Below are 26,105 nucleotides of genomic sequence, written 5' to 3'. Positions count from 1 at the left end.
ACCGCATTGCAGGTGTAGAACGGTTGATAAAGCACGATAGGAAATGAAGTCTCAGATGGTCCTCAAACCTTAAGTAGATACTGTAACTGGAAGGCATAGGATAGGACATGGAATAGGCATCGCGCTCTCTCTGTCCAGTTAGCATCGTCGCAGTTCCTTCCGGGAAATGTAGTCGACACCAAGAGTTATGCGCGTCGCTTCAGTGAGCCTGGTGTCTTCTGGGAAGTGAAGTTCAATACTGCCTCACCATTGACGAAGCGGATGGGAGCTACCAGCAACCAGAAGCATGCTGGGAATAATCCACAGTGGACTCTTCGTGAAGCTAGGCTCTGAGGCTTGGTGGGAGCTGTAGTCCAAAGGGAGTAATGTGGCTGAGCGTGTAGGGGAAAGGTTAAGGACGACAGTTCCCAGGGGAAACTGTAATGGGTTACAGTGTCTCCTCTGGTCCCTAGATCTAAGACCCAAACCGATGAGCGAGTGCTGGAAAAAGTAGTCCCAAAAAGGATTTAGTACAGTAAACGGACCCGACCATGTCTCAATATTTGTTTTAGGTTAGTCTACCTTTCCCTAGCAATATGGTTAGGACCGAGAAGATAAGCTGCAGGATTTTTTTTTCCTGAGACAGGGTTTCTCTGTGTAGCCCTGGCTGTCCTGGAAGGCTGTCTGTAGACCAGGCTGCCTCGAACTCAGAAATCCGTCTGCCTCTGCCTCCCAAGTGCTGGGATTACAGGCGTGCGCCACCACTGCCTGGTGAGCTGCAGGATTTAAAAGGAGAGAGAGCCTAGTCTACAGAATGATAACCAGGACAGCCAGGGCTATTCGAAAAAACAGAGAGAAGAGGGACAGAGACAGACAGAATATTTCTGTCCTGAACCGACACACACACACACACACACACACAATTTTTTGCGTCTACCCTCTTCCTAAATTACAGGATTCTAGATAATCCGAATGACGGAAGCCGGTTACAAGCAGGAGTTTCAGCTTTCCTGAGTATGTTGAGTCTCTCGTTAAGCAATTAATACCTGGGAAAAGTTGCACCAAAGTAGGAAACTGTGTGCGGGGTGTGCAAAGCGCAGAAACAGAGAGATCATGATGCTGTCAGTTCTTTTGCCTCAGAAACGGAGTCTCTGTGCTCTACTTTACTCGCAGCCTGCATTCGTCCTAATTGTTGGGGCTTTTCTGAAGCCTACAGTCCTATCAGCTCCGTCATTTCCCGAATGCAATTCTCAGTGGACACGGAAAGGAGACCGAAGGCACTGCTAAGGCCTCTAAAGACTACGTTATCCAGAAGGCAAAGCGCGGCACTTCCGCCCTCTTTGCAAAGCCTCCAGACACTTCAAGCTCGACGGTAGAGGGAGTTTCTGGAGTTAACACAGTCGAATGGTGGCTGCCGCCCTCTGACGGCTGCTCACAGTTGAAAAGTGAAGTCAAGCCCATAGGTGTAGGACCAAAGACTCCCACTAGGGTATGTAGCAGGATAGAACGGATTATTTACCCGCCAGAACTCGTGGGATCTGCGCAGTGGGCCGCTCTTGGCATTGAGATCTGTGGAGCATTAGAGGGCAAATTCAGAGAAGATCTGTAAAATGTCTGCAAGTATCTAACAAGGTCCTAAAGATGTTTGGAGGAATTGATGTGGATCCATGGAGAGATTAAAGACTTTGATATAAGCAGTGCAAAACAATTGTTTGGGGACTTATGAAGAAATCTCATGGGGTGTCTATGGACGGTATGGGGAAAAATCTCTGAGGAGCCTTGAGTGCGATGGCTGAGAAACACAAGGAAGAGACTTTGGGAGAGCCATGTAGATACTTTGGAGGGCTGTTCAAATGGGATTTTAGTTGGAATGGATTCATTTGTAACATGTCCTTAAAGGTGTATGGAGGACTTTCTGGTTGGAAGGCTTAGGACCAAAGTCTTGTTTTTGTTTCTTTTGAGACAGGCTCGAATATTGCCCAAGCTGCCCTCAGATTCACTATGAAGCTGAAGACATCTTCCTGCCTGTATTGTGCTTGGGTTACAGACCAGTGTCCCCAAGACAGTTTTATGGCGTGCTAAGCAAGCACTACAGACTGACTGAGCTACACCCCTACTGACCCCCGGCCCTCCATTCTTCTCTTTTGAAATAGGGTCTCAGGGGCCAGAAAGATGGCTCAGTGGTTAAGAGCACTGACTGCGCTGGGCAGTGGGTGGCGCACGCCTGTAGTCCCAGCACTCTGGGAGGCAGACGCAGGCGGATTTCTGAGTTAGAGGCCAGCCTGGTCTACAGAGTGAGTTCCAGGACAGCCAGGGCTACACAGAGAAACCCTCTCTCGAAAAAACCAAATCCAAAAAAACAAAACAAAACAAAAAAAAAAAAAAAAGAGCACTGACTGCTCTTCCAGAGGACCTGAGTTCAATCCCCAGCAACATGGTGGCTCACAACCATCTGTAATTGATCTAATGCCCTCTTTTGGTGTGTCTGAAGAAAGGTATGATGTACTCATATGCATAAAATAGCCCTAGGGCAGTGGTGGCGCATGCCTTTAATAAAAAAAAAACCCAAAAAACAATATATATAAATATATATATACATATATATATTTATATATATATATATATTATGGGCGGTTTTTGTTTTGGATTTTCGAGGCAGGGTTTCTCTGTGTAGCCCTGGCTGTCCTGGAACTCACTCTGTAGACCAGGCTGGCCTCGAACTCAGAAATCCGCCTGCATCTGCCTCCCAGAGTGCTGGGATTAAAGGCGTGCGCCACCACCGCCCGGCAAAAATATTCTTAAATAACAACAATGAAAAGAAATAAGGTCTTAGCTGATGTGGTAGTGCACACCTTTAGTTCTAACACTTAGGAGGCCTTGGTAGGCAGATCTCTGATTTCAAGGCTATCCTGATCTATAGAGTTCCAAGGCTGTACACAGAGAAACCCTGACCTGAAAAACCAAAATGGAAGTGCAGCAGCAAGGAGAAAGAGGAGGAAGAAATGGGGTCTTGATCTGTAACAAGGCTAGACTCAAACTAGCAGCAGTCCTACCCCGGTACTGAGGACAAAGGCATGTGCCACCACACTTAAGTTCAGGGCATCTTTTTGCAGGAAATGTCCCAGACCTCCAAATGGATTCAGGTGGGCGATTAAAGACTGGAGGAGCTGCTGTTCTTAAGGCCAAAAATCACATGCGACATCCCACACAGCCAGAATCTGGGACAACAAGTTCGATCAGCTCATGACCTGTCCTCTGGAGGGGCTCTGACGATGAGAACTCAGGAGCCGTGTGATGAGAAATGCTTTGAAGGCCCAGCAGTGGCCGCACATGCCTTTCATCCCAGCAGGCAGGGGCAGGCAGATCTCTGACTAGGAGGCCAGCACTGGTCTCCTTGTGTGAATTCCATGACAGCCAGGGCTACACGGAAGTACCCTGCCTTTAAAAAAAAAAAAGACTTTGAGGTTCTGCTGAGGCTGCTAGCCAGTCCTGCTTCTTTCTTGCAATGACAACATCCGCCTTTCTGCATCACCCCACTAGCAACTCAGTTGCATCTGTGTTGCCAGGAGATATGTCTCATCCCAACTTCCAGAAATAACCCAGTGGTTCCCACCCCAGGGAATGGCTTACATCATCCAGGAGAGGGAGCAGTTGCCCACAAGCCGCCACACGAGCCGCTTTCCTGTCAGCCTCCCGGGCCTGGTCGGCATGGACCTGGAGCACCCCCTCCATAGCTAACACACGCTGAAGTGGAAGTGAAAGGCTGGGTAGCCGTAGCCAGTTCAGGGATCCTTCTCTCTCAGGGCTGCACGAGCTGGAGTTGTATAGTGAAGCCAGGCCAACAGGCCCAGAGTTCTCAATTCCCACTCTTATCTCTTATGCTTGCGGGAACCCCTCTCCCCTTTCGGGGCCTGGGGCATCACACCTGCACTGCCCAGGTGGGGCCTGCAGCCTGAAGCAACCAGAGCCTGGATTCTTCCCGACTGTCTTATCTCCTCAAAGACTCTCCAAACTCCTGGTTTCTTAGCTCTATAAACTCATCATCAACCAAATTCTAAGATTCCCAGATCCCTTGATCTGGACTCTTGGATCTTGGCTTTCCACTGGACAATCCAGTTGTTGTTAGAGATTAGATTAAGACTTGGTTGAATAGCTCAACTCTAGGTCCATAGGCAAGTTTAATGAAGCCCTTTGTAGTTGAATACTTAAAGAACTAAAAGCGTGCTGGGGCAGGGTGTGTGTGTGTGTGCAGGCCTTTTAATCCCAGGAGGCAGAGGCAGGTGGATCTGAGTTTGAGGAACCTGGTCAGAGAGTTATAGAACAGCCAGGGCTACACAAAGAAACCATCTCAGAAAGAAAAGAAAAAAAAAAAGAGACTGAAATGCTTAAATTCTTGGCACAGAGCGGGTCAATCAAGATCTTAATGCAACAAATCCCTCTCAGAAGCTGCTGGTGTGGGGCACTGTGAGAGGTGGGCTGGTAGGGTGGGGTGGTGTGAGAGGTGGGCTGGTAAGGTGGGGCGGTGTGGGAGGTGGGCTGGTAGGGTGGGGTGGGAGGTGGGCTGGTGGGACAAAGATTGCTGACTACTTTCCAAGGTTTCTTTAAGATTTGGTTTTATTCTGGCTGCAAAGATGGCTCTTGTCGATGAGATGACCCAGGGTCGGTTCCCAGCACCCACACAGCATCTCACAACCATCTTTCTGTCCTTCCAGGGCATCCGACGCCCTTTTCTGACCATCTCGGACACAGCACACATCCTCAGTAGGTGGATAGGCATATAGACCAAACATTCATATTCATTAAGTATAAATTTCTTAAAAAGATTTTTGCTGGCTGGGCAGAGGTGGTACACGCCTTTAATCCCAGCACTTGGGAGGCAGAAGCAGGCGGATTTCTGAGTTTGAGGCCAGCCTGGTCTACAGAGTGAGTTTCAGGACAGCCAGGGCTACACAGAGAAACCCTGTCTCGAGGAAAAAAAAAAAAGACTTTTGCTCTCATGTCTATCTGAATGACTGTCAGTTCTGTGTGGGCACCAGGAGCTGCAGCCCCTGGGTCTTGCGATATCGACAACTGTTGTGAGCCACCCCACATAAGGTACTCTCAAACGAAACTGAGGTTCTCTGAAGAGCAGAAGCACTCTTGAACAGAGCTGAGCGTCTTTCCAGCCCAAGGGCTGCATTTCAAGACACTACAGGCCTCATGGTCAAAGGGTCCCACGCAGAAGGATAACATCACACTTCCCTTTCACTTGGTCCAGGCCTTAAGTTTGAACTTCCTACCTCAAGCGCTGGTGGGATTACAGGTGTGGACCACTAAAGCTTCCCCCAGTACATTTGAGGGAGACGAGGAGGAGGGTGCTAGCCTTGATTCACACTGTGTGAGCCTTCCTTCCCTGGGGACCCGACAGGGGGTGTGGCTTAGCAATCAGCCCACAGGGCAAAGGCAGTTCAGGTCAGGTAGGAGAACCAGGAAGAGCAGGGTCGTGTTAGGGCCCAAGAGGCAGATGGGATGGATGATAAGGAGGCAGTCAAGGAAAGACAAGACTAGAGAAAGCCAGAAACCTTAATCATCAGCTCTGAGGTTTGTGACTTCTGAAAGCAGGCCCATCGTAACTCCCCAGGCCTAGCTGACCTGTTCAGGCGGAGTCAGGCCTCTGGCCACAGATGGAAGCAGGTGTCTGGACCTGTCCAGAACTAAGCCAAGTCTGTGTGGATACTGTGGCTGCACCCAGCACCTAGGACAGATTACCACATGCCAAGGTCCAAAGTTTTATTGTTTTGAATACATTCTCCAGCAGCCCCTTAATGCCCCGCCCACCCTCCATCCCCAATACAGAATAAGGCTTGACCTGACCACAGCCCTCCAGCCCAGCCCCGGGGCCCCAGCTGGGAGGCAGAGGGGGGCTTCCAGTTTGGTTTTGAGAGATGCCCCCCCCCTTCCTGTCCCCTGACCCACCTGCCCATGGGCCAGACCTAGGAGCAGCTGGGGGGTGGGCGTGAAGGGACAGCACTGGGGTGGTGTAGGGAACAGGCACTTGTAGAGATTTGTGGCCCATCGGCGGCACCCTCACCTTCCTCTGCCTCCCACCCCACCACCCCCCCACAGAATTTTTGGTTTATAAAATTTGTCCCTCCTGCCCCTGCTGCAACCTTACAGGGTATAAGAAACCCAGGCACTCACAGCCCCCTGGAGGGGCAAGGAAGGCAGGGTTAGGGCTGGGGGAGGGGCACAAAGGGGGAGGAGGACGAGGTAAGAGGCAGAGAAGAGGGAGGGAGACAGGCTTTACTTCCTACGATTGTAATAAAAAAAGTTCCTGGGTTTTAAGGCCAAAGCCTCTGTTCAAATAGAAATCCCCAGAATGGAGGTGCCCCCCCTTAAGACCCCCCCTCCCACCCACCCCCACCACCACTTTGCCCAGAACTTAGAAACCCAGAGATGAGGAGGAGATTAACCCCCAGCTCTGGGCACCCACCCACCCTACCATTAAAAAAAAAAAATTCAAAGTTTTATACAAAATGTGGGGGAGAAGGGGAGGAGTCAGGAAGGAGACCAAGAGAGCTGCCTTCACCTCCAGGGCTGGGGGGTGGGGGGTTAAGGCAGCAAAAGCTCAGGGAGTGGGGTGGGCGGGGGTGGCGCATGGGACCCTGGCCCACAGCTCTCAGGAATCTCGGTGCTCCAGGGAGAGCTGGGCCGTGGCGTGCTGGAGGTCGGAGCTCACCCGTCGTGGGGTGAGGGGTCCCCCAGGCTCCCCAGGGCCCGTGTCCCCACGCACCTTCTTGTCCTCACCCTCATCCTCAGGGCCCCCAGAGAGGCACCCGCCCCCCTCCAGACGACAGTCTTCACTCCAGCGCCGCTTAAAACGCAGTTTAAGGGGCATACACTGGGCTGCCCCGGGTGCCTCTCCGGGCTCTGGCTTTGGGGGAGCGGGCGGGGCACGGGGGGTCTTGAACACCTCCCCGTCTTCCTCATCTTCGTCACTGATGTCAGTCACCTCCACCTCCTCCGACTCGCCTTCTGAGATGGGCTCCACCTTAATCTGGGGTGGTGGCGGTGGGGGGGCCAGTGCGCCTGCCCCCTCGGCCAGCCCACCGGAGCCACTGCCGCCGCCACTGCTCTTGTCAGTGCCTCCGGGAGCTTTCTCTCCGGCTGCCCGCTGCCGGCGTCCGAGCGGGGGTGGCTGAAGCTTAAACTTGAACGGGGATGAAGAGGAGGAAGAGGAAGACGAGGCTGAGGAGGGGACCGGCGGGGTCTCCGGTGCCATGGGCGGCAGCGGGCACTTGTCAGGGCGCTGAGGCTGGGGCACCACCAGCCCTGGATAGTGCAGGAAGGCGCGGGGACTGAGGTGGTAGTTGTAGACGCTTTGGGTGTGGGCCTGCAGGTACCGTTTCATGTCCTCGGGACTGAAGGAGAAGTGGGAGCCTCCCCCTGAGCCACTAGGGCCGCCGCCACCACTAGGGTACATAGGACTCAGCGTGGGCGAGGGCGTGTAGGCAAGGTGGGTGGGAGTCATGGGCAGAGCTGGGGAGAGCTGAGGGGGCAGAAGGGAGCCAGGCCCAGCCAAAGGTGACACAGGGAAGGGACTTAGGGGCTCAGGACCACCCCGGGGCCGAGGATAGACTCGGAAGACACCAGGGTCATGCGGGAGGCGGGCCAGGGGGGGCCCTCGGAAGGCACCCAGCTCTGGAGGGCCAGGTGGTCGTGCCCTGGGGTCCTCTCCCAGAGGCTCCTCCAGCTCCGACGTGCCGTCACTACAGTCACTGACTGAGCCTCGGCCCAGGCGGCGGGCAACCACAGCAGAGAAGAGAGAAGAGGATGAGGAGGAGCAGGCCGGTGGAGATCGGGGGTCCTCGGTGGGGGACAGCACCTCGGAGGGCGTGGACGGAGGGAAGCGGAAATGGCTGCCACCTGATGGCACTGGAGGGGCGCTTTGGGGAACCGCACCCCCTGACAAAAGAAGGGAGAGTTGGCATCAGGATCTCTGGCCTCCTCGGAACACAGAAAGACCCACCTCTTCACCCTTCAAGGCCTGCCACAGACACTCACCAGCCAACCCCACGTCGATGAAAGGGTAATTAACCAGCACCAGTTTGTTGAAGTTGAACTTGTAGGTGAACCGTTTCCCCTTGGTCTTGTGCAGAATGCGCTTGTTATAATAATAGCTGTGGGCATAAAACACCACCGGGCCATCAGACCACCCTCCACAGGACCCAGGCGCCGCAACGTGCGGCTGGCCACCATGCATAAAGGGTACCCAATGGCCTAGAAATCAGGTACCCAGAGAGTGAGGAGCACTAGAGGCTCCAGTGGTGACTACATTTCTTTGCCTGGGACTCCTCTGTATGACCTACAAGTTCACAAGACTGACAGGACTTGCCCAAGGCCCAAGTTTACACAGCTAGAGGATCTACCAGCGTTAGCTAGCCATCAAACCCAAAACCTGTCCTCATGCAGCAGGAATTTCCAGCCATAGGGACCCGCCACATGTCCTCTGGGGCCCACAGCCCCTCCTCACCGCAGGGCCCGGCTCAGTTTGTCATAGTTCATCTGGGGCTTGCACTTGCGGACGCCCCAGAGGCGGGCCACCTCATCGGGGTCCTTGATGACGAATTCCCCGTAGTCCCCCTGCCAGGCGATGACACCCTGGTACTCCTCTTTCCGAAGCAGCTCCAGGATGAAGTGCCACAGCTGGATCTGCCTCGAGCCAGGGGATGACTCGGGCTTGTAGGCCCAATCTGGGAAGGCAAACCCTAGGGACAGGAGACAGGGAGTTTCCTGGGGTCAAGATGCCAAGGTAGGGGCTCTGACTCCCACCCTGGAGTTTAGGTCCCGCCCCACCCCTCAGTCTTCCACATCAGGAAAGCCCTCTTCCCTCAGCCAGACGAAGACCCAAATCAGAGAGTAACAGTGTGTGCATCTGCGTGAGGGGGCTAGACAGGGGTTGGGAGGAGGGGAAGCCGGAGTCTGCTCCAGCGACACCGGGAGAAACAGGAAACCAACGGCGGCGGGTCCCGGGGCTAGTGCCAGGGGCCCAGGCACCAAGCCAGGATGGCGGGCAGGGCTGCCAGGGAGGGAGGGTGAGGGGCAGGAAAGGGTACACGTGGCCAGCAGGATGGGGACACGGCCCCCTATGTGTACCCCATCTTCCATTCACAGCTAACAGTGCCCCTCAGCTTCTGTGGTTTCCCCTCAGAAACATCTGATCTTTCCTCTCAGGTTATAGAAGCTCAAACTCCCACCCAGGACTGGAGAGGATTTTTTTTTTCTTAAAAGGACCAGGCCGGGTGGGGTGGCTGGCTGTCGATGAGGTCAGCGCTTGCACACACAGAGGCTTCTGTCTTCCCTTGAGAGTGAAACCCAGACTGTCTGAGAGCCCCCCCAACCCCCACAGCACTGGACCCTCTGAGCCACAATGCCCTTCCCAGGTCCACCCTTAGGACCTGGATGGCGGGGACCTGGCCCAGATGGAGCCCAAGCAGGCTCAGAACTGTCTTCTCCTTGCCTCTTCTGCCTTCTCATCCTCCGCTGACTCCCAGCCCACCTGCTGGCCCGCCCCCAGCATTAACCTTGGGTGGAGGTTGGTGGCGGGCTGACTTGGTCCCTGGAGGGGGGTGGGCAGCCTGGGGTGGGGGGGCTGCGGTTGTTGTCATTTCCCAAACCCCCGGGTAATCAGGGGCCATCAATAATTCAGCACTAGGCAGCCGGTAATGGAGGGGTGGGAGGAGGGAAAGGGAGGAAGACACGGAGGGGTGGGGGGAGGCAGATCAGGGGCCCTGGAGCCACTGGAGAAGGAGGACCAAGGTGTATGCTTAAAAATGGGCGGGGTCCAATTCAAACAGTAAGCAAGCAAGACTGTGCAAGATTCAGCCTCCCTAATCTGAAATCCAAAAGTGGTTCCCGTCCTTCCTTTGGAGACTACCTTTTCCCAATGCATCATAACTCAGTGTTCCCTGAACAGGCGGTCAGGCGAACCCTGGGCCTAGGTGAAAGGGGACAGGGAAGGCCTGGTCAACACTCCTACCTAGGCCACATGCCCCATTCAGAAATCCCCACCTCAAGCCAGCCAGCGGCTGCCAGGTTGCAGAACAGGGCTTCCAGCTGTGTGGGATGTTGGGCCCAGCGTCCCACCCCAGCAGTCCCCGTCAGCCTAGCAGTGACAGCCCCTGATGACCCCTTCCAAGGACCCAGCACCCAAAGGCGCATCCTTGTCTTGGGAACCCAGGTGGTCATCCCATTATCCTTGCCCTGATATAGGGAAGCAGGTCAGGGAGTATCCCTAAGGGCCCTGAGATCTTTGGGAACCCAAGTCATCAAGTCACCCCTCCACCTATCCTGGAACCACCTCCAAAAAAACTCCTGGCTCCCTTCAGGGCATGAAGCTCCCCAGTTCTCCTATCTCAGTTCCAATCTGGCTCCCTGTCCCAAGAGGGGGGCTAAGGCCCCTAAGACATCAATCCGGAGGTGGAGGGGTGTACTGACTTCCACCCTCCCCCCCCCAAAATTAAAGCCACCCTTCCCAGCCCACCAGCCCCAGCCTCCGTGTCCCGGTAACCAGGCAACGTGTGTGCAGCGACAGTCCTGGGAGCGGGGGAGCAGGAGGCTAAAAATAAACTTTGCAGAAGAGAGGGAGTGAGAGAGACTACATGCAACACAAAGGGAACTCGGAAAGGAGGTGGGGGGGCTCTGGAAAGGCCTCAAGCCCGCATTCTGGGAGCTGTCCCAGGCCCCCTTGCTAACCTCCTTCCCTGAGAACCACCACCCCCAGGGCCTGGACCCTGGCTGCTACTTCTGGCAGAGACCCCTCCTCATGCCCAGGCCCACCCCAGCACCACCCTAGTACCGGCTTTCCTCATCGGACACAGCATACACGAGGGCCTGTTCCCAGCTTTGGGGAGGGGACGGAGTGGGGGTGACGTCAGGGTGTCTCAATGGGGCTCTGTTCCCCAGGCCTTGGAGCCAGGAGCCAGGCACGGGCAAGGAGACCATGTGTGTGTTGTATACGGGTCCACGTGCTTAAATCACGGAAACACCAGCTCTGCAGCAAGAAAGCTGGAGGGTGCAAGACCTCTCGAGCATGGGGGTCCAGTGAGGCTGTAAGGAAGCAGCTGCACTGAGGGAAAGGCTCCACACACGCAGACAGGGTGTAGAGATAGCTGCAGACAGGAAGGGCAGTGATGGCTGGGTCCCAGAAGGCTCACCTGGATATCCCAGACTGTGCAAGCCTGCCTGGGTCGGGGCATAAGTTCTGGGAAACAATCCCCAACTTAACATGACTGCCTAAACTTTTTTTTTTATGCGAATATAGGGGTCTGATGGGGGGGGTGGTGATTGAGGAAAAATACGTCTGTCTCCCGGGGGGCCTCAACACCTCCCCCACTCCAGGCAGACCTCGATGGCGCCAGAGCCGGGAAGAAAACAGGAAGTGGGAAACAGCCACGGCGGAGCAGAGAAACGCTGGGATGGAGGATCGGATGGAAGGGCGAACAGTGGCCGGCAGTCGGAGAAACAGACCGCCCTCGAGGCCGTTCCGGTCCCCCCGCCTTCCCATGAGAATCTTACACATGCCCGGGACCCCAGACAGGGCTGCAGTGGCCCTACAGGTCCCGTCAAGCCAAGGCCCGTAACACAGAGGGAAGACAAGGCGGGGTTGTCTGGGCGCCTTGGTCCCCTCCCCGAGTGAGGCGAGGCTCCTGCTGCCCCCAGGGCCCGGCAGCCCGGGAGCCTGTGGGAGTCCGGGAGTGGGGAGTAAGTGGGACGCACGTGACTGACCCTACGGCACTGCGCACCCCTACCCCACTCCCGACCCCCTCCTTGGCCCCAATCCCCTGGCGCCCGAGCCCTGCTCCGAGCCCTTTAAGAGCCGCCCCCACCCGCCGAGCAGGGAGGTGGGGTGGGTGGGCCGGTCGGGGCACACACCCGCACATAGGAGCCGGAGCCGCGGCCGCCGCCGGGGGAAGGAAACAAGTTTGAACAGCGGCGCCCGGCCCCCTTCCCCCTCCCTCGTCCCCGCCCCGGGCCGGATTCCGACGGGGCAGACGGGCAGGGGGCGGCGAGGCCCCCTCCCCCCGCGCGCCCGGGCGCAAAGTCCAGCCGGTGCGAGCCCGGGGGCGGCGGGGGAGGGGAAGGGGGGAAAGTCCGAGTGGGAGGGGGGGTTAATCCTGCTGCCCCCCGCCCCGCGAACGGGGGGGGGGGGAGGGGAACCCTGGCCCCTTAAGGAGGAGCAACTTGGCGGGGAAGAGAGGGGCGGAGGGAAAAGACGGCCGGCTGAAAGAGGCGCAGGATCGGGGAGGGGAAAGGACGAAGAGGGAGTCTCTGCATTTCCCCCCCCCCCATCTTTCCCACCCTCAACTCCCAGCCTCCGCCCGCGCCGGAGGAGGGTACCCAAGTCTCCCCTGAGCCACCTTAAAGCCGCGCGTTCTAAGGTCGGAAACAAAAAGTTCCTTTTTCGAACGTTCGGGCTGCGCTTTGGAACTTTGCGACTCAGTCCGGGCGGGGGAGCGAGGAGACGGACGGGGGAGGGGCGGTGCAGCCCGGACCCCGAGTCCCGTGTTCCCCACTCACGCCCAGCTCCAGGCCATCCCGTATCCCGCTCACCCGGTGCTGGGCACGCGCCGCCGTGAAGGTCACGGGCCGGACCGCGCAGCGCAGAACCGAGCATAGCGGGTCCCCTGTACAGAATCCCCCACCTCGCCCCGCACACGTCCCGGCCCCCGGAGTGCAACGTGACAGAACGACAGGGAGGGGACTCTGCCACCCCAGTGATCCCGGGAGAACCCAGGTTGCCGGGTCCGGGCAGGGAAAGCCCAGCACCCGCAGCACCCACACCATTCCGAAAGGATCCACGGAATTGGGGCTCCCAGGCAGCACCCCAGCTCGCGCCGCTTAGAAGCAACAGGTCTCGAGTGCTCGGGGGTCCCCAAGAACTGGGTATCCATCGGGCTCTCCAGAACCCCTTCAGCCCCCACCCAAAGTTTTTCCTCCCGGTTTCCCAGGGCAACAAGTCTCCCCCACACGTGCTACCCCCGCCCCCACCTGTGTCCGCCGGGGTCTTCATGCTGGGGGGCCCGGGGCAAGGCGCCCCGACTCCGGGCCGCTGCTCCTGGCGCCCGCGTTGCCCCGTCCCGTCCCGCGCCCGTTGGGACGCCCTCGCCGCCGCACCCGGCCTCGCCTCTCAGAGCCTCTCCCCTCCCCGCCGCCGCCTCCCGGGTTAATATCGCACTCCGGGGCCGGGACGCCCACGCCCCCCGGCCGGCGACGTCACCACCGCGTCGCCATGGAGACACTGTGCCCGCCCCCTCCCGCGCACTCACACACGCTTGCCGGCGCGCAGCCACTGAGGACCGGCCGGCTCTTGGCTTAAAGGGGCCGCGCGGCGGGGGAGTGTGGGGGTGGGGGGGTGAGAAGAGGGCAGGGAGGGGCCGAGGAGGTCCTGGGGGTCACGACCCTTCTTGGAGGCTCTAAGTCAGAAGAACTTAAGTCTTCAGCACTCAGTACCTGCTGCCTCTCTTCTGTCCTTTCCTGGCTCCAGAGTTTCTTTTGGGACCTTTTGGAGGACAGGAATTTTATGAAGGGGGAACGATCAGAAATTTTTGTGGGGAAGGGGCAGAATCTTCTCCGCAGGGGGGCGGAGTCTGGATCTTGGAGGATGATCAAGAGCACAGCCATTTCCCAGCCTGAGTTTACCCAACCCCCCTCAACCTCGAGCCTGAAAGAGGGCAGCTGTCCAGGGGTGGGGTGGAATGGGTGGGAAACTTTTCCCAGCATCGGAAATGGGGAGGCGGCTGTACCCTCGACTCCTGTGGAGATGGGGTCTTGGCCTTCCTGATAGACCCGGTCCAGCTGGGGAGGAAGTGACCAGAGAATGCATTCGGGAGCCCCCACAATCGCCACTGTCCCTAGGCTGCAGCTGTCCTAGGAACGCGGCCGGAGGTACCCCCACCTCCACACTGGAGCAGGGGGTTCCGGAGATAGTGCCAGGATGCTGGGGGCGACCCAAGTCTGAACAAATGTGCTCCGGAGGAGCATTGGGGGTCGCCAGGAGAGAGGAAGACGAGGCTTAAGACCAAAGGCCCGAGCTTAGGGGAGGTGTTAAATCTGTTCGCTACAGCAGATGGGAGGAATGGATGGAGACAGGAAATCGGGGTACCGATCGGATGCAGGTAGGCAGCCTGCTGCTGGGTAGAGGGGAAACAGAAGCTGTATTCTCATAAGCTAAGTCTAAACAGTCTCAGGGAAATAATGAAAAACAAACCGGAGTTACCAAAGGAAGAGATAGGGGGCTAGGAGACTGAAAAGATGACGAATCCGGGCTGGGAGCCGCGGCGGGCAAGAGGGGAGGCCTATCTGGTTCCAGCTATAGGTGCTTAAGGCTTCAAACCCAAACTTCTCCGTGGCTAGGTTCCTATTCAGCCTTTAAACCAGCTCGCGGGTGCTGCAGAGCGGTCGAATGCCCCTCCTTAGGGAGACCGTGGCCTCCAGGGAAGAGTCACCCCTTTGGGGAATTATGTAACCTTGCCTACGCCTACGGACAGTGCAGCTCCCCACGGATATTGTAACCCTCTGGGAGCAGCGTGGTCCAGCAATAATCATCATTGTTACAATAACAGCTCTCAATTGTGAGTGTTCACGATGTGCCAGGCCTTGAGCCAAGCATTGTCTGTAACATCTTCATACTCAGAAAATCCCAGTGAGGGGCCTGCTATTGTAACCCCTACCACAGATTAGAAATAAAAGGCTCTTTCTTACGGGGGAAATCAATCTGCCCAAATCCTATAGCAAGGAAGTGCTGGAATCAGTAGTCAAGGCCCGGTCTGTACGATTCCAGTTTTGCCATAGTACTTCACTGTTTAAAATAGATCCGCAACACACACACACACTCACACACACACACACCTATGTCCCCACTTCTTGACAACAAAAACAGACTTGAGTGGCCACCCTACTTCTCCTGCCCACTCTCTTACCTAGAACAAGTGAGATCAAGTTCTTTACGCCTCATCTGTAAAAATGGAGCTATTTGGACGGGGTACTAGCTCAGTGTCTGTGGCACGCTTGGGAGTCTCTGTTACACTGCCAACACTGAGAATTAATTAAGTAAAGCTATGCATGAAAGATAGCTCACTCATGTGCTCTCAACACTCACAATTGATGCTGAAGCCAGAGGACTGGTCCATTTCAGGGCCAGCCTGGGCTACAGGAGAGTTCAAGGCTAGCCTGTGCTACAGCATGAAACAGTCTCAAGAAACCAAAATGGGGAGGGTAGAGAGGTGGCTCAGCAGTTAAGAACACCTCTTGTAGACAACCCTAGTCAGTTCCCAAGACAGTGTCAGGCAGCCCACAACTGCCTGGACCTCCCATTCTAGGCACATTCAATACACGCGCACACACACACACACACACACATGCACGCATGCACGTGCATACACACACACTCGCGCGTGCACGTACACATACGCACGCACACACATACACGCACACACATGCGAGAGCATACACACACGTACACATACACACACACACACTTTGTTAATTGGGTATTTTTTTTTAAATCAGGTCTCTTTGATTTATTCTTCTAGCTGCTTTAGAGCTCACAATGTAGACCAAGCTGACTTTGAACTCCCAACAACCTGGCTGCCTCTGCCTCCTGAGTGCTGACATTAAAGGTATGTGCCACCCAGATAAACATTTTATTTATTTTTTTATTTTATTTTATTTTTTGTTTTTTTATTTTTTTTGGATTTGGTTTTATCGAGACAGGGTTTCTCTGTGTAGCCCTGGCTGTCCTGGAACTCACTCTGTAGACCAGGCTGGCCTCAAACTCAGAAATCCGCCTGCCTCTGCCTCCCAAGTGCTGGGATTACAGGCGTGCGCCACCACCGCCCGGTAAACATTTTATTTATTTGTTTGTTTGTTTGTTTATTGTTTTTGTTTTCGAGACAGGGTTTCTCTGCATATCCTTGGCTATCCTGGAACTCACTGTGTAGACCTGGTTGGTCTCAAAATCAGAGATCTGCCTGCCTCTGCCTCGGGAGTGCTGGGATTAAAGGTGTTCTCTACCACTGCCCAGCTCAAAATATTTTTTAAAATAACAAAATAAATGTACAAATAAAATTTAATGTATAGTAGTAATAAATATAAAGAGTAAAAACATGTATACATGTTTATATATGCAAATATATGCATCTGTTTATATATGCAAATGCACGCGCGTGCGCGCACGCACACACACACATATATGCAGAGTGACCATTGATGTGCGCGCCCTATGCCTTCCCAGACTCCCAACTATAAATAACACATGTCACGGGCACTGTGAAGTTGATGATGGATGCTGGAAGTCCCGGTATCTGGGTGGTTGAGACAGAGTATCCCGAGTTTAAAAAGTCATTTTGGAGTGCGTAGCAAGACCCTCCCTGTCTCAGACAAACAAAAAGGTGGATGCTGATTGACCTTCATGCCCACTGCACTCTTGCAATTCACTGAGTTAAATCCTTTTAAAAATAACTTACTATTATTATTATTATTATTTTCTATGAATGTGTGTGCATTGCCTGCATGAATGTCTGTGTATCACATGTGGTCTGGTGTCCAAAACGACCAGAAGAGGGTGTCAGATATCCTAACCCTGAATCCAGTGAAGGATGGTTGAGAGCTGCCCCGCAGACTCTGGGATTTGAACCCTAGTCCTCTGGAAGAGCAGCCTTTGCTCTTAACTGCCAAGCCGTCTCTCCAGCTCCAAAAGGTACTGCTAAAGGAAAAGGAGTCGGGGCCCTGCTGAAGATAGAGCTCAGACAGTCTAGAGCTTGCCTCCTGTGCACTAAGTCCTTCATTCCAGCTCCTGAGCCAAGTGAAACGGGACATGCATGCCCCTGAATGTCTGAACGTGGGAGGTGCAGGCTGGAGGGTCAGAAGTTCAAGGTCACCTTCAGCTAGATAAGCGGTCTGAAACCAACCTGGCCTATCTCACAGTCACATATATACATACAGACAAAAACTCAAGCCAAAGGTCAGGCTGGATGATAATGCGTAAGCAAGGAAGGCTGAAAGCTGGAGTTTAGGGCTAGCCTCTTCTACAAAGCAAGCCGAGTTTGTCCAAGGCCAGCCTGAATTGCAGGAGATCTCAAAGATAAATAAATGCTATAGTGGCTGGTAGGATGGCTCCATGGATGAAGGAAGGTTCTTGCTTGCTGCTAAGCCTGACGACCTGAGTCTGATCCTGGGTCCCACACAGTGGAAGGAAAAAGTCAAAACCTAAAAGTTTCCCTCTGGCACCTACACACGTTGCCGTGGATTCGGACATGCAGATAGACAATGTCTGCTGAGTATCCGGAGTTTCCTTTGTAGCCTGGCTGGCCTGGAGCTCGCTCTGTGGGCCAGGACAGAGAGCTGTCTGTCTCTCCCTTCTGAGTGCCTGGGATTAAGGCCACACGCGCCACCATCACCTAGTGGAGGGAATGGAGCCAGGGGCTGGAAATGTCCCTGGCTTTATGTCCTGTGCAGTAATTTACTCATGGATCTTACTGTAACTTCTTTCTCCAATTTGTGTGACTACTGTGTGGTTCTCAGCCTAAAAAGTAGTACAGTTGTGAACCTGGCCATCTTCAAGGGAGCTCTCTCACACAGGTGAAGGAAGTGTGGTGGTGACACACAATAATCAACACACTTGAGAGTTGGAGGCAGGAGGATCAGGAGTTGAAGGTCATCTTTCTCATAGATCCAGTTTGAGGTCAAGAATAACACGGACATCCAGGCAGTGGTGGCACACACCTTTTATCCCAGCACTCAGAGGGCAAAGACAGAAGGGATCTGTGAGTTTCAGGGTAGCCTGGTGCACTGGCTGGTTTTGTGTGTCAATTTGACCCAGACTGGAGTTATCACAGAGAAAGGAACTTCAGTTGGGGAAGTGCCTCCATGATATCCAACTGTGAGCATTTTCTCAATTAGTGATCAAGGTGGGAGGGCCCTTGTGGGTGGTGCTGTCCCTGGGCTGGTGCTCTTGGGTTCTATAAGAGAGCAGGCTGAGCAAGTCAGGGGAAGCAAGCCAGTAAGAAACATCCCACCATGGCCTCTGCATCAGCTCCTGCTTCCTGACCTGCTTGAGTTCCAGTCCTGACTTCCTTTTGTGATAAACTGCAACGTGGAAGTGTAAGCTCAATAAACCCTTTCCTCCCCAACTTGCTTCTTGGTCATGATGTTTGTGCAGGAATAGAAACCCCGTCTAAGACACCTGGGCTACAGAGAGAATTCCAGGATAGTCAGGGCTAACACACAGAGAGAAACCATATGTCCAAAATAATGATAGTGGTGATGGTGGTGATGATAGTGATGAAGATGATGGTGGTGGTTATAGTGATGAAGATGATGGTGGTGGTGTGGTGATGACGGTGGGGATGATGGTGATGAGGATGATATGATAGATTCATAAAACTGAAGAGATAGCTCAGGGGTTAAGAACATTCATTGTTTTTCTTTTTTGTTTTCTTGAGATGCTTTTTCTCTGTGTAGCCATGGTTGTCCTAGAACTCGTTCTGTAGACCAGGCTGGCCTCAAACTCACTCTATAGGCTAGGCTGGCCTCAATCTCAGAGATCCTCTGCCTCCTGAGTGCTGGGATTAAAGCTCACTGGTTGTTTTCAAAGAAGATGCAGGTTTGATTCCTGGTGCACAGCTGGCAGCTGGCTGACCAATGTCACACCAGTTCCAGGCGACCCGATGTCATCTTCCTACTTCCGTATGCACCAGGCACACACATGGAGCACTTGCATAACTGTAAGTCAAGCACACTAAAAATCAACAAAATGTTGTTAAAGAGGGCGTGGGGGGAAGGGAGGTAAATAATATCCCATTTTATTATTGCCTCGACTTGGTGATTGCACCCGTGTCCGATACTGATACCGATACCGATACCACCGATACCACCGATACCGATACCGCTTCCTGATGGATGAGTTGACTCATGACAAAGATAATCTTGGCCCTAGAATTCCTTCCCCAAGGCCCAGAGCACAGGCGAAGCATGGACAGGATTACCAATTAGATCAGATCGTGACAGCATATACTATTTGTCTTTGAAACAGTATCTCACCGCATAGTCCAAGCTGACCTCACCCCAAATGCAGAGCTATCTGCCTACCGTAGCCTCCTGACGGCTGAGCTGACAGGTGCCTTCTGGCTCATGGCTACGTACGGACTCCTTAAAAAGTATGAGGCTGCCGGGCGGTGGTGGCACACGCCTGTAATCCCAGCACTTGGGAGGCAGAGGCAGGTAGATTTCCAAAAAACCAAAAAGAAAAAAAAATGAGGCTAGTCAGGGACATGCTGGTCATCCCAGCACTTACGGGCCGGAAACAGGAGTCACGAGTTCAATACTAACCTGGTCTATGTAGTAGGCTAACCTGGTCTATGTAGTAGGTTTTAGACCTATCGGTCCTACATGGTTAGACCCTGGCTCACAAAACAGACTTTCTTCTTCGAATAAAAATAATCACACCTGTGAGGCTGAGAGGTGGGGTTGGGCAGTAGAGTGCATGCTTAGCATGTTTGAGACCCTTGGCTCCCTCCCCAGCACCATACTTGAAAAAAAGAAATTGTCCTCAAGTCCAGCCTGGTCTACAGAGTGAGTTCCAGGACAGCCAGGGCTACACAGAGAAACCCTGTCTCAAAAAAAAAAAAAAAAGAAAGAAAGAAAAAAAAAAGAAAAAAAAAAGAAAGAAAAAAAAAAGAAAAAAAAGAAAGAAAAACAAAACAAAAAAGAAAAAAAAGAAAGAAACAAAAAAAGAAAGAAGAGAAGAAAAGAGAAAAAAATTGAGAATGGGTGTCATCGTTTGGGTCTAGCTGGCCTGGAATTCATCATGTAGACCAGGCTAGCCTCAAATTTACAGAGCGCCTGCCTGCTGCTCCCTTCCCTATGATGGAATTAAATGCACGGATGACCTTACCCTTGAAAATTTTTTTTTAAAATATTTTTTAGAAGTATTGTGTGTGTGTGTGTGTGAGTGTGTGTGTGCATGAGTGGTGGGCATGTGTGAATATATTCACATGTGTATAGGTGCCAAAGGAGACCAGACGACAGCGTCTGATCCTCCCCTGGAACTGCGGTTTGCCTGCTGTGGGTGCTAAGATCAGAACCCAGGTCCTCTTGGAAGAGCAGCGAGTCCTCTCAACCCCTAAGCTATCTATCTCCTCAGCCTAAGATTTACTTTTTTTGTTTGTTTTGATTTTTTTGTTTGTTTTTATTTTTTGAGACAGGGTTTCTCTGTGTGGTCCTGGCTGTCCTGGAACTCACTCTGTAGACCAGGCTGGCCTCGAACTCAGAAATCCGCCTGCCTCTGCCTCCCAGAGTGCTGGGATTACAGGCGTGCGCCACCACCGCCCGGCTTAAGATTTCCTTTTAAAGTTAGTTTAAGTTACGTGTGTATGTGTGTGTACCTGTGGGGCTTACATGCAGGTGAAGGCCGGTGCTCTTGGAGGTCAGAGGGGTCAGATGCCTGCACCTGGGCTGGAGACAGAGAGGAGCCTCCTCCTCCTCCCAACGTGGGTGCGTGCGCTAGCTCCATCCCACCTTCTAAAGATTGATTTTTCTTCTACGCGTAGGACTCTTTCCCTGGGTTTTTGCAAGTGTGTGTGAACCTAGTACCAGGAGAGGAGGCGCTGGGCCCCTGGACTGGAGACTCAGACTCTTAGCTCTCCCAGAGATGGGAACCAGCTCTGGGTCCTTAGCAGGAGTAGCAAATGCAAAGTACCCAGGCTCAAGCCTCCTGTGATCCTAGGGCTCAAGAGGCTGAGACGGAGGATTTCAGATGTGAAGTCGATCTAGACTACCTAGAGAGGTGGGGCAGCCTGATTCAGTGTAAATCCTGTCAAAAGGAACCCAGGGAAAGGTGTGGCCGCGGAGACTTCCGGGTGGTTTAGAGCCTTGTGGTCTCTGTGGGGGACTCAGATTCAGTTCCTGACCCTCACGCTGGGGTTCACATCCATCCGTTTCCAGGAATCCAACGCCCTCTTCTGACCTTGAAGGGTACCGTCTACAGATGGCTCACTGCCATGCAGATACATAAAATAAATATATCTGATACAACATTAAAAGGAAAAAACAAAAAACAAAAAAACAAAACCAAGCAAGTTGAGCCTGGCGGAGGCACCGAGAAGGCGCATGGAGGAGGGTCTCCGTGAGTTTGAGGCCAGGCAGGCTCGCCTGCAAAGCTAGTTGGAGGACAGTGAGGACTGCAGACGGAGAGCCTGTGTCAAAAAGAAAATGACGAAGAGACGAGGGAGGGGAAACTACAGTCAGGAGGTAGAAATGATGATGATGATGATGTAAAAATAAAAAAATTTCAGCTGCAAAAAAAAAAAAAAAGGGAAAACAACACAAAAAATGTATATTTTGGTGTTTCCTTCCACCCTTAGGTTTTTTCTTATTTCTTATTGTTTCATTTATTTACATTCTTTTTTTTTTTTTTTTTTTGGTTTTTTGGATTTGTTTTTTTTCGAGACAGGGTTTCTCTGTGTAGCCCTGGCTGTCCTGGAACTCACTCCGTAGACCAGGCTGGCCTCGAACTCAGAAATCTGCCTGCCTCTGCCTCCCAAGTGCTGGGATTACAGGCGTGTGCCACCACCGCCCCGGCCATTTATTTCCGCCCGGCCATTTATTTACATTCTAAATGTTGCTCTCCCTCCTCCACTTTGCCTCCGAGAGGGTACTCCCTACCCTACCCCTGCCCACCCACCCCCAGCTCACAACCCCCACCCCCACCCCACCTGGCCTCCCCCTTCCCTGGGGCATCAAGTCTCTTCCAGATGAGGCTCACCCTCTCCCACTGAGGCCAGACAAGGCCGGCCTCCTCCGCTACTTTGGCTGAGATTTTGTTTGTTTGTTTGTCTGTTTTGGTTTGGTTTGGTTTTGATGTGGTCCAAGAAGGCATTGAGCATCCTGTGTAGCTGAGGCTGACTTTGAACAGACTCCTAGTTCTCCAGCTGTGGAGCACAGTGGACTCATGAGTTCACGCCACGCTGTCCTATTGTTGTTTGTTTTGACTCCTCTGTTTCGTTTGAAGCTGTCACTGTGTAGGGCAGGCAGGCCTCAACCTCGGCAGTCTCATGGCGGTTCCTTCTGCCTCTCTCTCTCTCTCTCTCTCTCTCTCTCTTGTGATACACACACATAGACATACACAGACACACAGACACACACACAGACACACACACACAGACACACACACAGACATATACACACACAGACACACACACAGACACACACAGACACACACACAGACATACACAGACACACACACAGACACACACACAGACACACACACACAGACATACACACACACACACACACACACGTATGTGTTCTTCAAGTCAGGGTTTGTGTAACCAGCCCTGGCTATCCCTGACTCCCACTGTAGACCAGGCTGGCCTCAAACTCCCTGAGACTCTGCCAGAGCGCTCTTGTCTCACTCTTGTCTCTGCGTCTTGAGTGCTAGGATAAAAGGCTTGTGTCCCCAGGTCGGCCCTGTGTTATAATTTTTTGAAGTCTACCACTTTAAGCAAAGTATTCTTAAAAAAAAAATTATTGGGCACCATGGCCCATGTCATTAACCCCAGCGCCTGGGAAGCAGAGGCACGTGGAGCTCTGGGAGTTCGAGGCTGGTCAGCCTGGTCTACATATCAAGTTCCAGGATAGCCAAAGCTATAAAGTGAGACCCTGTTTCAAAAGAAAAAAAATAAAAGAAATCCTTGTCACCTCCAAAATTATTTTTGTGTGTGTACAAGGTTTTGTTTTTTTTTTTTGCCTGTATGCACCTATGTATCATGCGTGTGCCTGCTGCCCATGGAGGCCAGAAGGGGTTGTCAGATCCCCTGGAATGGGAGTTACAGTGTTTGTGAGCTGCCTGGAGAGTTCTGGGAACTGATTGCGCATGCCCTGGAAGAGCAGTGAACATTCTTAAATGCCATTTTCCCAGCTTCTGCTCTGGTTTGCTGTTTGTTTGTTTGTTTGTTTTTTTTTAGGGGTATGTTTGAAGGGTATTGAGACCAGTCTCATTTTTAGCCCTGGCTGGCCTAGAACTCAGAGAAATCCATGCTGGGGACAAGACATGTGTATGCCACACATCACCCAGTGACGTTTAGAAGACAACTCTCAGGGAATCGAACTCTGGGACCCAAGCTTGGTGACAAGTACCTCTGCCCTATAGACTGCCTCCCTTGTCCTCTTTTTCTATTAACTGTAATTGTTTGTTCGGTTTTTTTTTGGGGGGGGGGGTTTGGTCTTTTTCAAGACAGGGTTTCTCTGTGTAGCCCTGGCTGTCCTAGAGCTCACTCTGTAGACCAGGCTGGCTTCGAACTCAGAAATCTGCCTGCCTCTGCCTCCCAGAGTGCTGGGATTACAGGCGTGCGCCACCACTGCCTGGCTTTTTATTGCTGTAAGTTTATTATTTATTTATGAAACCCGGGGCGTTGTCCATGCTAAAGCATGGGCTCCTGAACTAAGCCACGTTCCCAACTCGTTAAATAAGGAAAATAACGTATAACTGGTACTAGATCAGAGTGCTAGTATACATACATACATATATATCATAATGTACCAATCTGATTAAATAAATGGTGTATCTGCTGTCTTTCTTTCTCCTGCTTTCCCAGCTCAGGTCTGTTCAAGCAGCCCAGGTCCCAGTGGTCCTCCGGTATGGCGCCCCCCCCCCCCCCCATGGCATTCCTTCCTGCCTTAAGATTTCCTCATGATGAATGCGGCTGTTCTTTTTTGGTTTCCTTGTTGGTTCCTGAAATAGGGTCTCCTTTAGCCTGGCTGCCCTCCAGCTCCCTCTCTAGCCAAGGCTTTCCTTGACCTCCTGACCACCATCCGGATCGGATGCTCCCACTCCCACCTCTAAGTGGTGCCATCCGGACCCAGGCCTAGGTCTCCTTTCTTCTTAACATCTGCGGAACTTCATCCCACATCAGAGGAACTTCATCCCACTGTTCAGAAAGCACTAGCTTGAGCTGCTCTAACTCACTAGCCTTCCCGACAAAGCCACCAAGGTCTTTTATTCCCCCTCCCCCCCTCCTTTTTATATTTCCTGCCGGGAAGAGAACCTAGGATCTCAAATCTGGGGTTTGGCAATTGCTCTACTTCTGAGCCCCACCCTCAGGCCTATTCCCATTTTAAAAGAGGTGGAAATCAAGGCCTTGGGGGGTGGGGGGATTAAGTGACCTTCACCACACAGTTTGGGAAGAAGCCCAACTGAGATTTGACCCCAGGCAACCCAAGGCAGTACCGGTTTACCTCCAGCAACACCTCCCCTCCCCCACAGGACAGTGTAACTGGGTGTGTAAGTTAACTGTAGTTTAAGCAATTCTCTCAGAGGCAGGATACAGCTCCCCAAACACACACACACACACACCTTTCCTCCAAGAATCCTTGGCCCGTGTAAACTCCCACTGACAGGTCTCCCTGCATGCCTGTGCTGTAACGTTTACAAGCAGTGCAGGTGAGGGAATCCCTTCTGTGGGGGACAGTGTAATCACACTAGAGCCAGAAAGTCTTTGCACTAACAGCAGAACATTTCCTTGGCAAGATGTGTTTGTGCAATCCTCACACCTCCCGTGAACTGATGGGGGGAGGGGGCAGGGGGGGAAACACACCTTCGCTCTGATCTGTTTGAGCCTCTTCCATAAAACAGGCTTCTATGGACAGTGGGAACTGGGAACTGCCCAGCGGTAGCCTCCCTGAGGAAGGCATAATCTTCTTTGTATCCAAATTTGCCAGGCAGTGGGGGCTCACGCCTTTAGTCTGAGCACTCGGGAGGCAGAGGCAGGTGGATTTCTGAGTTCGAGGCCAGGCTGGTCTACAGAGTGAGTTCCAGGATAGCCAGGGCTATACCTGTCTTGTTCCCTGTAACTGTTGTGGACCCTACCACCCCTTACTTGGTGACTGCCATCAGCTATCCAAATGCTTTGTTTGGGCAACCGAGTCTTACTATATATAGCCCTGGCTGTCCTGGACCTCGTTTACTGTAGACCAGGCTAGCCTTGAACTCAGAGGGTCCACCTGCCTCTGCCTAGAATACTAGAATTAAAGGCGTGTGCCACCACCGACCAGCTATTATGTGTTTTGTTTTAAATATGCATACTGTTGGCCTGTATGTATGGCTGTGAACAACTTGTATGCCTTATTGTGTCTGCAGAGGCCAGGCCAGAAAAAGGTGTTGGATCCCTAGAACTGGAGTTACCCAGTGCTTATGAGCCACCATGTGGATGCTTGGCCTCAAATCTTGGTCTTTTCGAAGAGCAGCCAGTGCTCTTCACCAGCCCAAACACGGTATTAATGGTTGTGTTTCTAGCATTTGGTAGACTGAGGAAGATTTAATTCCAGTTTGTGGCCAGCTTGAACTACAGAGAACGGAGTTCTACAATAGTATGGGGTCTCTGTCAACTTGTAAGGACAGTCAGATTTCCCTGAATCCCCAAGGAAGGTGGGAACTTCCTATAGATCTCGAGAATTGCCTCACTTTAAGTGCCATAGATAACTGGGTGCTTTGTGCATGCCCTGTGTGAAGCAGCCATATACCACAGCACATTCTTTTACAGATAGTGCAAGGGTAAGGACAATGTCTTAGTACATGGTAAAGCACCATGACCCCAAGCAACTCAATGGGGAGGGTTTATTTTACCTTATATTTCATTAAGCCCATCTGAGGGGAAGCCGGGGCAGAACTCAGGGCAGGAACTCAAGCAGAAGCCATGGAAGAGCCCTCCGTAATCGTTTGCTCTCTGTGGATTGTTTAGTCTGCTTCCTTATACACCACCTTGTCAGGAATGGTACCCACCACATTGGGTAGGACCTTCCTATACCAATCACTAATTAAGATAGTACTTAGGCAATCTTTTGGAGGCAATCGGGGTCACTCTATGTCAGGACTTGGTACTTATGTCAACTTAAAAACTAACCAGCCCCGACAAGATGCACTACAATAGACCAGATGTGTTCTTTCACTGTTGCTGTCTTGGGTGTCCATCATATGCAAGGGAAAGCTTCCTTAGAGCTGGTATCCCGGGGTGGGGGTGGGGGACCTGATGGGGAGAGTGAAGCTAAGGATAGTCATACCTGGTGTAAACTCGGCATCGGGCCAACAGCCG

The 26,105-nt window shown here is 52.8% G+C and overlaps 1 protein-coding gene across 2 annotated transcripts; it reads right to left on the bottom strand.

Annotated features, from left to right (window-relative positions):
• Window positions 1-6,384: 6,384 nt before the first annotated feature.
• Erf (ETS2 repressor factor) lies at window positions 6,385-13,172 on the bottom strand. Of its 2 annotated transcripts, none has more exons than XM_052168943.1 (4): window positions 13,009-13,172; window positions 8,492-8,726; window positions 8,023-8,138; window positions 6,385-7,923 (listed from the first exon to the last, which is right to left on the bottom strand). In XM_052168943.1, the coding sequence occupies exons 1-4, from the start codon at window positions 13,028-13,030 to the stop codon at window positions 6,638-6,640; spliced, it is 1,659 nt and encodes a 552-aa protein (XP_052024903.1). In that variant the 5' UTR covers window positions 13,031-13,172; the 3' UTR covers window positions 6,385-6,637. The 2 variants fall into 2 exon arrangements, with proteins under 2 accessions (XP_052024903.1, XP_052024892.1); XM_052168932.1 differs by lacking the exon at window positions 13,009-13,172 and adding an exon at window positions 11,893-11,979.
• Window positions 13,173-26,105: the final 12,933 nt, after the last annotated feature.

This window comes from Apodemus sylvaticus, chromosome 1 (genome assembly GCF_947179515.1).
Source record: "Apodemus sylvaticus chromosome 1, mApoSyl1.1, whole genome shotgun sequence".
In the NCBI taxonomy this organism is placed as follows: domain Eukaryota; kingdom Metazoa; phylum Chordata; class Mammalia; order Rodentia; family Muridae; genus Apodemus; species Apodemus sylvaticus.
Note: the sequence above shows the minus strand (reverse complement) of the source record. Positions and strands in the feature narration are given on the sequence as shown.

Coding starts and splice junctions, on each gene's coding strand:
- Erf (XM_052168943.1), bottom strand. CDS start 13,030: ATGAAGACCCCGGCGGACACAG. Junction 8,139..8,491: donor AAACTGAGCCGGGCCCTGCG/GTGAGGAGGGGC, acceptor TTATGCCCACAG/CTATTATTATAACAAGCGCA. Junction 7,924..8,022: donor CATCGACGTGGGGTTGGCTG/GTGAGTGTCTGT, acceptor TTCTTTTGTCAG/GGGGTGCGGTTCCCCAAAGC.